The following is a 13,566-nucleotide window of genomic DNA, read 5'->3' on the forward strand; positions in this document are numbered from 1 at the left end:
TGATTTCGTGATATTCCAGGGGTTAGAAGTAGGAGACTTCGATTTTCAACTGGATATAATAATGAATGAGGGAGATGAACTTATCAAAAGACAATCTCAAGGTTTCTAGCCTAGGTTACCAGGAGGATAGAGAGCCCAGGCATTAGAATGACAGAAATATGTTTACTAACTTGATAAAATGGTCATTACACATCTTGTTTTCAAAAGATAATAAAATAGTAGGTACAATAATGATCATATTTTGATTAAAACAAACAAAAATATCAAGAATGGTATTATATGATCATCTCAATAGATGCAGAAAAAGCATTTGACAAAATTCAACATCCATTCATGATAAAAACTCTCAACAAAGTCGGTATAGAGGGAACATACATCAACACAATAAAGGCCATTTATGACAAACATAAGGGCTTCCCAGGTGGTTTAATGGTAAAGAATCCACCTGCCAATGCAGGAGACACAGGAGATGTGGGTTCAATCCTTGGGTCCACAAGATCCCCTGGAGAAGGAAATGGACATCCACTCCAATATTCTTGCCTGTGAAATTCCATGAATAGAGGAGCCTGGTGAGCTATTATTCTCAGGGTTGTAAAGAGTTTGGCATGACTGAGTGACTGAGTATGCACACATGCATGACAAACACACAACATCATACTCAATGATGAAAAGCTAAAAGCTTTTCCTCTAAGATCAGGAACAAGATGAGGATGTCCACTCTTGCCACTTGTATTTAACATAGTACTGTAAGTTCTAGCCACAGCAATCAGAGAATAAGAATAAGAGGCATCCAAAATGGAAGAGAAGAAGTAAAATCATTACTGTTTGCTGAAGACATGATAACATACATAGAAAATCCTAAAGAGTACACAAAAAACTATTAGAACTAATACATGAATTCAAAGTTTCATGATATAAAACTAACATATAGAAATCTGTTGCATTTCTATATACTAAAATGAACTATCAAAAACAAATCAGAAAATCGTATTTACAATTGAATCAAAAAGAGTAAATTATCTAGGAATAAATTTAACCAAGAAGGCAAAAGACACATACTCTGAAACTACAAGGCTGATGAAAGAAACTAAAGATGATACTAACAAAATGGAAAGATAGTTTATGTTCATGGACTGGATGAATTAATATTGCTAAAATGTCCACACTACCCAAAGCACATTCAGCCATGACATTTTTCACAGAACTAGAATAATCTCATATTTTATGTGGAACCACAAAAGACCCCAAATAGCCAAAGCAATCTTGAGAAAGAAGAACAAAGGTATTATGCCCCCTGCCTTCAAACTGTTAGGTAGCTAGAATAGGAAAAAGGAGTCCAAAATACTGGTGGCCAAAAAACAAAGAAAGGAAAAAGCCCACAAAAATAGAACAAAGGAAAGTCCAAGGACCAGAGTGAGAACCTCAGGTGAAACAAACAGCCCTCCTGGCTAGCCCAGTTTACATAGGGCAGGCTCAGGGGGAGGAGAAAAAACATAAAAAGAGGAGCCAAAATTGAGCCCCTCTCTTGTTTTGGGTCAGCCTGCTCTCACACCTCAAGGATGTGTTTTCCTTTGCTTGCCAAATAAAACTGAGCTGTAACCAAGCTGCAACACTGGTCTGCCATTTAAATTGAGCTGTAACTGAGCTGAAACACTGGTCCGCCGCTTCAAATTGCTGTGGCGAGACAGAAATGAGGAAATTATACACTCCCCCCCAACATATCTGGCTCCGTGACTTGGATTTAACTTGGCTTAAACAATCTTTGCTCGGCCACCACAAGGCAGAGGCCAAGCACAGCTGAAGCCCAACTTGGCGAAAGCTCACGTGATGGAAGCTGAACACAAAGAAAACCCAGCGCAATGGCAGTGACAAGAAGCCTAGCGTGATGGAAACCGGAACAGCAAAAACAAACTTGGCAGAAAGATCATGCAGCTCAGTCTCAGATTTCAGACCTCCGGTTAAGGTAGGAGGTCTTTGCTCCGGTGGCTGGAAGGACATATGGCTAATAAATCTAAATTTCTTTACAATCTCTAATTTGTTTCCCCAAACCCCCTGAATGGCAGTGGGTGCAATTGAGGGACTCTGGAAGGGGCTACTCCCCAGTGTATCCCGAAGGCTCTGCTATCTGCTGCACCTTAGTACCTGTTGCCTAAGCGGGTGGGGGTTCTTCTGTCCTTAATCTTTTTTGTGCCAAGGATCAGGCCAATGAAAACTGTGAACACAGGTCAGGTATTTAGCAGATTTTCCAGCAGGTTATGAAGGGGATTCCTCGGCATATTTTCCCCACTGCTTTTTCCTCCCGTCCTTCAGCTCCTCTCTCCATCTATGCCAGTGCTTACAAATTATTGGGCAGATCATCATCTTTCCATTTCTGAAAGTTGTGTTTGAAACTGTTTACCTAAGATTGGGACTCAAACCCACATGGCAGGGACTCTGTGCTATGCTTAGTCACTCAGTCATATCCGACTGGGACTTAAGCCCAGCCAAAACCCAGGGTGCCTGGTTTCAGGACCTAATGAAGCTCAGGCTCCTGATGTCTCATTGCAAAAAATTCAGTGAGAGACACAGCAATAGGTAAGAGGTAGATTTGTTAGGATTCAGAGAGATGCACAGTCCAGAGTGTGTGATTTCTTATGCTAAAGAAATTCCAACAATTGGAGAACCACACACTCCTTGGTCTTTTGATAGTGCCTTGGAACTGTCCTGGTGCCTCTGGGTGTGTCATTAAGCTTGCAGATTGAGAATCAAGGTTTAGTTAAATTTGACCCATTTAATTTTAACTGGTTTATGTTATGCCCTTGGGCTACGGCATTCTTTCAAAAGTTGTACCCTGCCCCCTTCAATCCTGTTTCATATTCTTTACCTGAGCCCTGTCTGCGCCCACAATGTTGCCTCCACTATCTTCTGCAGAGACAACCAGAAAATAGCTGGCCCTTGGGAGGGAAATACTAAATAATATCCAATCCCTCTAGATAATCAGGCCTTCATCTTCCATGTTTACTACAAAATGTGCAACAGCATCTCTCAGTGAACCCGCTAGGGCAGGTGACAGGCACACAATGCCTGCTGGAAGTCCATCTGTTGGTGGTATCCCTTCAAGGGTAACTGGGCTTCCAGGGATAATGTTTGCCACTTTGGGAGTTAGCCCTGCAGGCCATGTGGGCCCAAATCCTTACCACCCTTGTCCTGAAGTTACAAACATACCCCCAAATCAAATCTACACTCCACTTTTATGGAACATCTAGTCTATTGCCTCTTATCAATTTGTTCTTAAACCACTTACTAACTCCTACAGCCAGGACTCTGCCCCCTTGCAGGCAACATAGCTCCACTCATTATTAAAATACTCTTAATGCCCCCCTAACAGGCCAGGATTTGGTCCTTGGGAGGTTGTCACACCTCAACCTGCTTGGGGATCCACCAGTTCAGGGGTCCCAGGAGGTTGACATGCCTTGACCTGCCCAGGGACCCAATTCTCGGGAGGCCAACCTGCCTCAACCTGCCCAGGAATTCAATCTCCAGGAGGCTGTTACGACTCAGCCTGCAGGGGATCTGCACCCTGACCTGGGGACACCCAGCTCTCAGGTTGCAACAATACTGAGCAGGATAGGCTTCAGAAAGACTCACCCCTAAAGAAGTCCACCCATAAAAATAGGAGGATGCTTATTAGTTTTTTGTTTTTCTTTTCCTCTCTGTCATCTCTATCTTTCAGATGGCAAATAACCAATCCACTTCCCAACAGACACCCTTGAGATGCATTCCTGATAACTGGAAGCTGTTGCAATCCTCAAACTCTAAGGAGAAGTCGCTTAAAATTCTTTTGTGTCACTGAGTGGCCATGGTATCCGCTGGGGGATAAGGAACACTGGCCTGAGGATGGGAGTTTAAATTACAACACCATCCTGCAGCTAGATTTATTCTGCAAAAGATAAGGGAAATGGACAGAGATCCCATATGTCCAAATTTTCTTCTGACTAAGAGATATGAAGGAACTCTGTGTTAAGTATGGGATTGTTGTATGGCCTAAAAGTGAGCCTACCAGGCAAATGGTGTTAGGCACAGACAACCAAGAGAAGGAAGCCCCCTGTGAAGGCTCACCTCCCATGGCTCCGGAGTTGCCTGGTGCTCCTTCCTTCTATTCAAACATGCCCCTATATCCGGAAGCACCCCCTCTACAAAAGCCAACTTGAGTATGTCCCTTAGTTGAAACTGTAGAATTCGGACCAGTCCAGGTCCATAAATCCTTCTCCTTCTTACAACTAAGACAGCTCAAACAAGACCTGGGAAGCTATACAGATGACCCAGCAAATATATAGATATATTGGAATGTTGTACATTCCAACACATTACCTTGGCCTTTGATTTGACGTGGAAGGACATCACGGTCATATTTAGTCAAACTTTATCTGACCCTGAGTATGCTAGGGTCTTAAAGGAAGCCTGAAGGTATGCTACGGGGCTTCACATGTCAAGTGATAAATACCCAGTGGGGCAAACTGTGGTTCCCTCTTCAGATCCTAATTGGAATCATAATGACCCTGAGCACATCTGGAAAGGGATCCTTTTCTGATCTGTGTAAAGGCAGGACTAAAAGCAGCCCAGAAAAACATAATCAGCTATGCCCGGGGGTCAGCAATAACTCAGGAGCCCAACAAGAACCCCACTTACCAATTTGGACTTAGACTCTTATGAGGGACAGGTGATTTTAAAGGACAAATTCCTGTCCCAGTGTGCATGAGACATCAGGATAAAGTTACAACAGCTTACAGCAGCAGAACGCTGCTGCTTCTTTAGATGAGATGGTCCAGACTCCAGCCACTAGACTCCAGCCACCAATACCTTTTATAAGAGAACAACAGGAGAGGGAGGCCAAGGCCCAGGAAAGGGAGAAAAGGAAAGAGATAAGGCATGCCCAGATGCTGGCTGCCCTCCAGGGAAGCCCTATGGCAAACCTTGAGTCCTTAAAGGACAAGGCATTAGGCAAATGCCTAATCTGTAGACAGGTGGGACATTGGGCCAACGAGTGTACAAATCTTGACAAATCTCCTAAAATGGCTTGCTACAAATGCCATCAATCGGGACACTGGGCGGCATACTGCCCTTGGGACCCAAGAGCCTGAAGGTCAAGTGACAAGCCTTCCCTCACGAGGACTGAAGGGGCCACCCCAGCCAGCCCACCTGTCACAGATAACCATCACGGGGCTGGAGCCAAGGGTGCAACTGGATGTGGCAGGTAGGTCCGAAAATTTCTTGGCTGACACAGGGGCTACCTACTCTGTCCTGACCTCCTACTCTGGAGCCTTCTCCTCCCAAACCTGTACCATTTTGGGTGCTACAGGAAAAACAATTACAAAAAGATTCACCTGAGCACTGCTTTGTTGCTGGGATGGACAAATATTTTCCCACCAGTTTCTGGTGGTCCCTGAGTGCCTAACCCCTTATTGGGAAGAGATACACTCACTAAACTGGGGACCACCCTTGTGATGGGAAGCTTTTCAGCCCCTAGAGCCCTACAGCTTCTGGTTACTACTGAGGAACCCATTACACCCTCTCCAACAGGGAGAGACCAAAAACTATGGGAGGACAAAATGAACCACCAGGTGTGGGACCAGAGGACTCCTGGATGAGCCCACCAAGCTGAACTGGTCATCATTGTCCTCCAAGATCCCACTCAGTTTCCAAACCAGAAACAATACCCTCTCAGAAGAGAAGCTCGGGAAGGACTACAGCCTCTAATAAATAAATTCCTTGCCTCTGGGCTATTGGTTCCCCACCAATTCACCATGTAACACCCCAATCCTCCCTGTAAAGAAAAAGGATGGAACCTGACAAATGGTTCAAGATCTCCAGATCATAAATGAAGCTCTAGTCCCCCTCCATCCCACAGTACCCAACCCTGATGTAATCTTGGGAGACATCCCACCCAGTGCCAAGTGGTTTCCAGTCTTGGATCTCAAGGATGAATTCTTTTGCATACCACTGCCTAAAGAATTCCAGTATCTTTTTGCCTTCAAGTGGGAATCTCCAGGAGAAAAACACCAACAGATGACTTGGACAGTATTACCTCAGGGGTTCAGAGACAGCCCCTACCTGTTTGGGCAGGCTCTTAGCTGGGATCTCCTAGATCTGGACCTGGGACCTAATGGGAAAATACTACAATATGTAGATGACCTACTAATATGCTCTCCAGATGAGAAAAATGCCCAACAACATGCAATTCAGGTTCTAAACTTTTTGGCAGAGAGGGGATATAAAGTCTCCTGTGCTAAGGCACAGATGATTGAGACAAAGGTCACTTACCTGGGAGTTCAGATTACACATGGGTCCAGGAGGCTGTCCTCCGATCAAGTACAAGGAATCCTCCAGTTGCCCTCCCCCACAACTTGTGAGCTTTCCCGGGGCTAACTGGGTATTGTAGAATCTGGATACTCAACTATGGTCTAATTGCCCAGCCCTTATATGAAAGCTTGAAGGGACAGGATGATTCAATCCCACTGATATGGGGAACTCCTCAAAAGAAGGCAGAGGCTACACTAAAACAAGTCTTAACTCAAGCACCCACCTTGAGGTTGCCAGAGCTAGAAAAAGCATTCCAACTTTATGTCCACGAAAAGGAAGGAAGAGCCTTGGGAGTGTTAACTCAAAGGCTGGGACCTGAGCCCCAGCCTGTAGTTTGCTTATCCAAGAGGCTTGAACCAACTGCCCGAGGCTGGCCTCCCTGCCTTCGAAATTTTGCAGCTATTGCAGTCCTGATAGAAGATGCTTTAAAACTCTCTTCTGAAAAAAAAAAAAAAAAAACTCTCTTCTGGGGGAAAATTAACTATTTTTACCAGCCACCAAGTGAAACAACTCCTGAATGGGAGAGGCCATTTATGGATGTCCGATCAAAGGATCCTCAGATATCAAGTAGTGCTGATGGAAAATCCAGGCCTGACTATATCCCCTTGTGAGGTTCTTAACTCAGCTACCCTCCTGCCTACCCCCGAGGGCTCTCTCGCCTTTCACTCTTGCCTGGAAACCTTGGACCACAGGACAAAACCCTGAGAGGGATTGTCAGAAGATCTTCTGACCAATCCTGAGGAAATCTGGTACACTGATGGAAGCAGCTTTGTCTTGGATGGAAAAAGAAGAGCCAGATATGCAGTAGTCTCCAATCAAGACCATAGAGGCCAAACCTTTGCTACCAGGTACTTCAGTCCAATTAGCTGAGCTCACAGCCCTGACTCAAGCTTAGAGCTGGGAAAAGGAAAAAGAGTAGCCATTTACAGACTCCAAGTATGCCTTTCTGGTGCTACATGCACATGCTGCTGTTTAGAAAGAAAGAGGCCACTTGCTCACCCAAGGGTCCCCAATCAAATATGGTGATCAAATCCTTAGGCTCTTGGAGGCAGTCCATCTGCCCACTGAGGTTTCGGTCTCCCACTGTAAAGGACACCAAAAAGGGAGCACAGAAGTGGCACGAGGGAACCAAGCAGCTGATGAGGCAGCTAAGACAGCAGCGTTACAGAACAATGAATTAATAGGGGTTGCTATCCTAGTTCCACAGATTAATTTGCCAGAAACTCCTTCATATACTGAAGGTAAGACTATTAAAGCTAAGAGTGAGGGCTTTCAAGAAGATCATATGGGGTGGTTCCAAAAGGAGGGACTCCTTTTTCTGCCTGGGAACCTCCAATGGAAGTTGGTTAACTCCTTACATGCCACCACTCATTTAGGGGAGAAGGCCCTCCAAAGATTACTAGAAAGGTCCTTCAGAGGAATAGGCCTCCAAACAACTATAAGGCAAATGGTCTTCTCTTGTTCCACTTGCCAATTAAACAACCCCCAAGGAGCTCGAAGACCCCAACTGGTCCAGCCTGTCCAACAGTGTGGGACCTACCCAGGAAAGGACTGGCAGATGGACTTCACCCAGATGCCAATTTCTCAAGGGTATAAATATCTACTAGTCATGATAGATACAGTCACAGGTTGGATTGAAGGCTGAGGAAGTGGCAAAAAAAACTGCTCCATGAAATCATTCTGAGATTTGGCCTGCCTGGGTCATTACAAAGTGACAATGGGACATCATTTACCTCTAAGGTCACCCAAGGGGTCTCTAAAACATTGGGCATTACTTATTATATCCATTGTGCCTGGAAGCCTCAGTCTTCAAGAAAAGCAGAAAGAGCCAACCAATTCTTAACATCAGTGATAAAAAAGATAACCAAGGAGACCTCCCTGGGATGGAAGGAGGCTTTACCAATAGCTCTCCTCCACACCTGTATTGCCCCTAAGGAACAGGTTGGTCTTAGTCCTTATGAGATGCTATATGGGAGACCTTTTGTTTATGTCAGTGACCTCTTCCTAGATTCAGAGGCTCAAACCCTCCAGTCTTATACCATGGCCATTGGGCAATTCCAACAAGATTTACGCTTTGTGGGGTGTCAACCAGGACCCAGAAGATTCTAAAGAGTCACCACTAAATGCTCCAGGGACTCAAGTCCTAATTAAAGTCTGGAAAGATGGGTCCCCAAAGGCTCAACTCCAGCCCACATGGAAGGGCCCCTACCCTGTAATACTTTCTACCCGCACAGCAGTCAAGGTACCAGGACATGACTCCTGGATTCACTACTCATGAGTCAAGCAGTGGAAGAAAACAGAAGAGGACACTCAATACACTTGTGAGCCCCTGGGAGATCTCAGATATCTATTTGGGACTACAAATGAGGGTCATTCTAATAAACACCCCCAAAATCAAGTTTCTGGGGATAAGATTTCTCAAGATAGCTCTAAAGAGCCAACACAGCTTGGCAGAAGTTGTACTCCAAAACAGACAGGAAATAGATCTCCTGATCCCTGGACAAGGAGGGACTTGAGCCATCTTGAAGGAGACATATCGTTTCTGGGTAAATACCTCCAGCTAAGTTAAAGAAAGTCTCACAGTCCTAAAGAAAAACACAGTCCTCAAAAAAACATCTCCTACAGGATCTCAAAGAATGAGCTAGAGAGTTCTCGGGGTGGCTCCAATCTCTCTTTGGGGGATCCTTCTCCTAACGAGGGGGAATTTGGAGTTGGCTAATGAGCCTACTAATCCCTGTTATCACCATATTGATGCTGCTTATGATTGCTCCATGTATTATCAATTGTTTAACCCATTTTTGTCTCTGCCCAGGTCAACAAGCTACAACATGCGGTGCCAGTTCAACAAGGATATATAAAACTACATCCAACCATGGAAAATATCACTCACCCTTAGATGGATACTGCTATAAGGACTCTGAGGCTTGAGATTAGCAAGAGGGGAGGCCCAATGCCCCTCACTGTCCCAGCTCAGCAGGAAGTAGCCAGAGAGACCTTGATGCCCCTATTCCCAAAGAACTGGGCCTCCCATCTCTTGAGGGGGGAATGTTAGATAGCTAGAATAGGAAAAAGGAGTCCAAAATAGTGGTGGCTAAAAGACAAAGAAAGGAAAAAGCCCACAAAAATAGAACAAAGGAAGGTCCAAGGACCAGAGTGAGAACCTAGGGTGAAACAAACAGCCCTCCTGGCTAGCCCAATTTACATAGGGCAGGTTCAGGAGGAGGAGAAAGAAGATAAAAAAGGAGCCAAAATTGAGCCCCTCTCTTCTTTTGGGTTGGCCCATCCTCCTACCTCAAGGATGTATATTCCTTTGCTTGCCAAATAAAACTGAGCTGTACCCAAGCTGTAACACTAGTCCACTGCTTCAAATTTTTGCCGTGGCGAGACAGAACCGAGGAAATTACACACTCCCCCAACAAAACTATACTACAAAAATTACAGTAATCAAAATAGCACTGTACTGGCACAAAACCAGACACACCAGATCAATGGAACAGAACAGAGAATTCAGAAATAAATCCACACACATATGGTCAATTAATCTACAATGAAGGAGGTAGAAAATACAAAGGGGAAAAGACAGTTCCTTCAATAAGTGGCAATGGGAAAACTGGATAGCTATATGCAAAAGAACAAAACTAGAACATTTTCTCATACCATGTACATGAATAAACTTAAGAAAACACAAGCAGTAATAAACTCCTTGACATCAGCCTTTGCAATATTTTTTTGATCTGTCTCCTCAGGCAAGGGCCACAGAAGCAAAAATAAGCAAATGGGACCTCATCAAACTAAAAAGCTTTTGCAGTGAAGGAAACCATTAAAGGCAACCTACTGAATGGGACAAGATATTTGTAAACAGTATGTCTGATGAAGACATAAAGGAACTCATTCAACTCAACATCAAAACCCCCAATCCCCAATTAAAAAATGGCCTTGATCCTGCATGCTGTATAGCACAGCTAAGAAAAAAAAAAAAAACTTATATATTAGAGGACTGATTAAATAAAATATGGTATATTCATATATTGTAAAATTCTGCAGTCATTATGAATTATGCTGGGATTCTTGAAAGACAGAAGCATTGGTAGCATTTTTTGAAATGCCCTGAATATTCCCATAAAAACAGAAAGTAAGATAGCAAATTCAAAAACCTATGGACAACACCTACCCAAAAAAAAAAAGATAACACAACACCCTAAGAAAACCCAAATACAAACTGTAAGACCTGTAAGGTATCAGCATCTGTGGAGGAGGATACAATAGGGCATCTGATTGACCTAAAAACCTCACAATAGGTAACTAGCTCTTCATGGAAATCTGGGACAGTGAATTTGAGAAAGGAAGCTGGGAACTGGAAGGTGTTTCGCACATTTCAATACCAGGTGAATACACTGGGTCTGCAATAAGATATGAAGAACTGGAGTAGTATGACCCTGTGAGCTCTCAAAAGTAACCAAGCAAAGCTCCCTTCCACCACAAAGCCCCACATTAAGAAGAAACAGCTGGGAAGAGAATCTAAATTGAGCTGCTGCTGCTGCTAACGGAGAAGACAATGGCACCCCACTCCAGTACTCTTGCCTGGAGAATCCCATGGACAGAGGAGCCTGGTAGGCTACAGTCCATGGGGTCGCTAAGACTCGGACACGACTGAGCGACTTCACTTTCACTTTTCCCTTTCATCCACTGGAGAAGGAAATGGCAACCCACTCCAGTGTTCTTGCCTGGAGAATCCCAGGGACGGCGGAGCCCGGTGGGCTGCCGTCTCCAGGGTCGCACGGGGTCGGACACGACTGAAGCGACTGAGCATGCTGCTAAGTCGCTTCAGTCGTGTCCGACCCCGTGCGACCCTGGAGACGGCAGCCCACCGGGCTCCCCAGTCCCTGGGATTTTCCAGGCAAGAGTACTGGAGTGGGGTGCCATTGCCTTCTCCCTAAATTGAGCAGCAGAGTAGAAACAGAAGATAAAGAAGGTTCAGATACAAATGGGAGAGGAACAGAACCAGGAGGAAAAAAAACTTTCACTTCACAGACTTATCAGAAGAGGGAGCTCTAGAACCATGAATTTAGACACACTACCTTAAACCATTTTTTATTTTAAAATTCAGGAAAACGAATTTCACATAAAAAGGAGCAAAAGAAAAGAACTGAATCCAAATCCCACACATAGTTATTATAAGAAAAAAGGAGAATACATAATAGATTATAAAAGATTGGCAAGATTTACCTACAAAACTGATGAGAACTATGACTTTCTTTTTCAAATCAATTTTTGAATTGATTAAGAAGAATATAAATCAAAATAGAAAACCTAGAAATGGAGTGGCAACTAGAAATACATGAAAAAAAATTTTTTTTCAGGGAATTCCCTAGTGGTCCAGTGGTTAGGACTTGGCCCTTTCACTGCTGTGGGTGTGGGTTCAATCTCTGGTCAGGGAACTAAGATCTGGCAAGTCAGGCAGCATGCCCACTCCCCAAATTTCTGAAACAAAGATTAAGCTAGAAAAGCAATAAACATACAGGTATATTATGAAAAAAAAAAAGATAAAAAGAGAAGTTTTAAAAATCAAAGGAAATTGAGATAACAAGTAACTGAAAGAAAATAACAAATATGAAAGAAAGGTAAAGTTCCACCATGCTTATAGTAGGCATTTCCAAAGAAGAAAATCAAAGGACGAGAAGAGAATATTAAGAACTTTAATTAAAGCAAACTTTCCTGAAAATTCTAAAGAACTGTTTTTGAAATACCATTATAGAAAGGTACACTGCATCCCTGAAATAACTGACCATCAACACCAAGACCCATTCTAATAAAATTACTGGACTTAAAAAGTATTTTAGGCATAGAGGTAAAAAGATCAAGTCACATATAAAGGGGAAAAAAATTAGACTATGAGTCATCAGGGTTTATCACAGTAATGCCTTATGCCAGAGGTAAGAAACTCCAGAAAATAAAATATCTGCTCAGGATGTTACATCCAGCCAAATGATTTTCAATAATGTTCACAATTGTTTTCAACATGCAAAAAATTAAGGAATATTGTTTGCAAGGGTCTTTTTCCTGAAGAATTTACTAGAGAATGAGTTTTAGATATCCAAAATAATGAGTGAGAGAGGGCAAGAGAAGGGGAGGGGAGAGATGAAGTAGCCACTTTTCCATTAAAAGAGTGTAAGTCTGAACTAAAGACTGCAAAGTAGTGACATCATTGAGCTGTTGGACCAACCCTAATCTGCCTCTAAAATCTATGTTACAAAAGTCAAATCCTATTTGTTTTTTTTTTTTCAAACTGGTACTGTAGAAGACTAGTATTTAATAACATGGAGAACTGTTTATGATATATTAAGTGAAAAGAACAAATTATAAAACAGCATGACCTCATTTTCTAAAGAGTTTAAGTATGTAAGTATTAACACCAAAAAATCAATGGCAGTTTTCTTTGAATGATAGGATTATGGTTGTTTCAATTTTTTTTTCTGGGTACTTTCCTGTATTTTCTTCATCATTCCTGACATAGGAATAAAATCATGCCATAACAAAATCTCTTTGGTAATGAGGTCGAAACTGGATTAGAAAAGATGGGATTTTATGCTGAAGCAGCTATTATTATAACTCTTTAACATATTTAGCAAAAATCTCCAGAATCAGAATGCAATAAAAAAGAAAATAATTGCACATTTTACTTTTGCAACATTTTCATATTTAGGAATGTCTGACTATATGGATTTTTCTCTTTTGAACAGCCCAGTATTAAGATCCTTTAGTTTGAAAGGAAAAAAATGAAGAAAAACATCCCTTAATTAATCTCAATAAGGTTACTGAATCCATATACATATTTTACTTTATTGAACAGAAATGGGAATCAAAGGATCTATAAAAATTTTAAAGAAACACTTTTTTCAGTTTTAAAAATTACAAACTGTGTTTTAAATGATAACTAAAGTAATATATATAGTCCATGGAATTCTCCAGGCCAGAATACCAGAGTGGGTAGCCTTTCCCTTCTCCAGGGGATCTTCCCAACCCAGGGATCAAACCCAGGTCTCCCACATTCCAGACAGATTCTTTACCAGCTGAGCCATGAGGGAGCTGGTAAAGAGACTAAAAATTATAAACTATGTTTTAAAACATAACTAAAGTAATACATAGAAAGCATACCAATGAGCCAAAACCTAGGGTCCAAAAATGTTCATTTCGGACTTCCAAAACTCCATCCAAGGTAGATACCTA

General features: G+C 42.7%; 1 protein-coding gene across 6 annotated transcripts in view; it reads right to left on the reverse strand.

The window, feature by feature from the left end:
• Nucleotides 1–13,566, reverse strand: part of SLC30A6 (solute carrier family 30 member 6) — a 48,090-nt gene that overhangs the window by 4,286 nt on the left and 30,238 nt on the right. For all 6 annotated transcript variants that reach the window (XM_081590306.1, XM_081590305.1, XM_081590304.1 and 3 more), the window contains one exon: nt 13,495–13,563. In XM_081590306.1, the coding sequence (XP_081446432.1) occupies nt 13,495–13,563 (69 nt within the window). The remainder of the gene's footprint in view (nt 1–13,494; nt 13,564–13,566) is intronic.

This window comes from Giraffa tippelskirchi, chromosome 4 (assembly GCF_054371585.1).
Source record: "Giraffa tippelskirchi isolate mGirTip1 chromosome 4, T2T-mGirTip1v1.2.pri, whole genome shotgun sequence".
Lineage (NCBI taxonomy): Eukaryota > Metazoa > Chordata > Mammalia > Artiodactyla > Giraffidae > Giraffa > Giraffa tippelskirchi.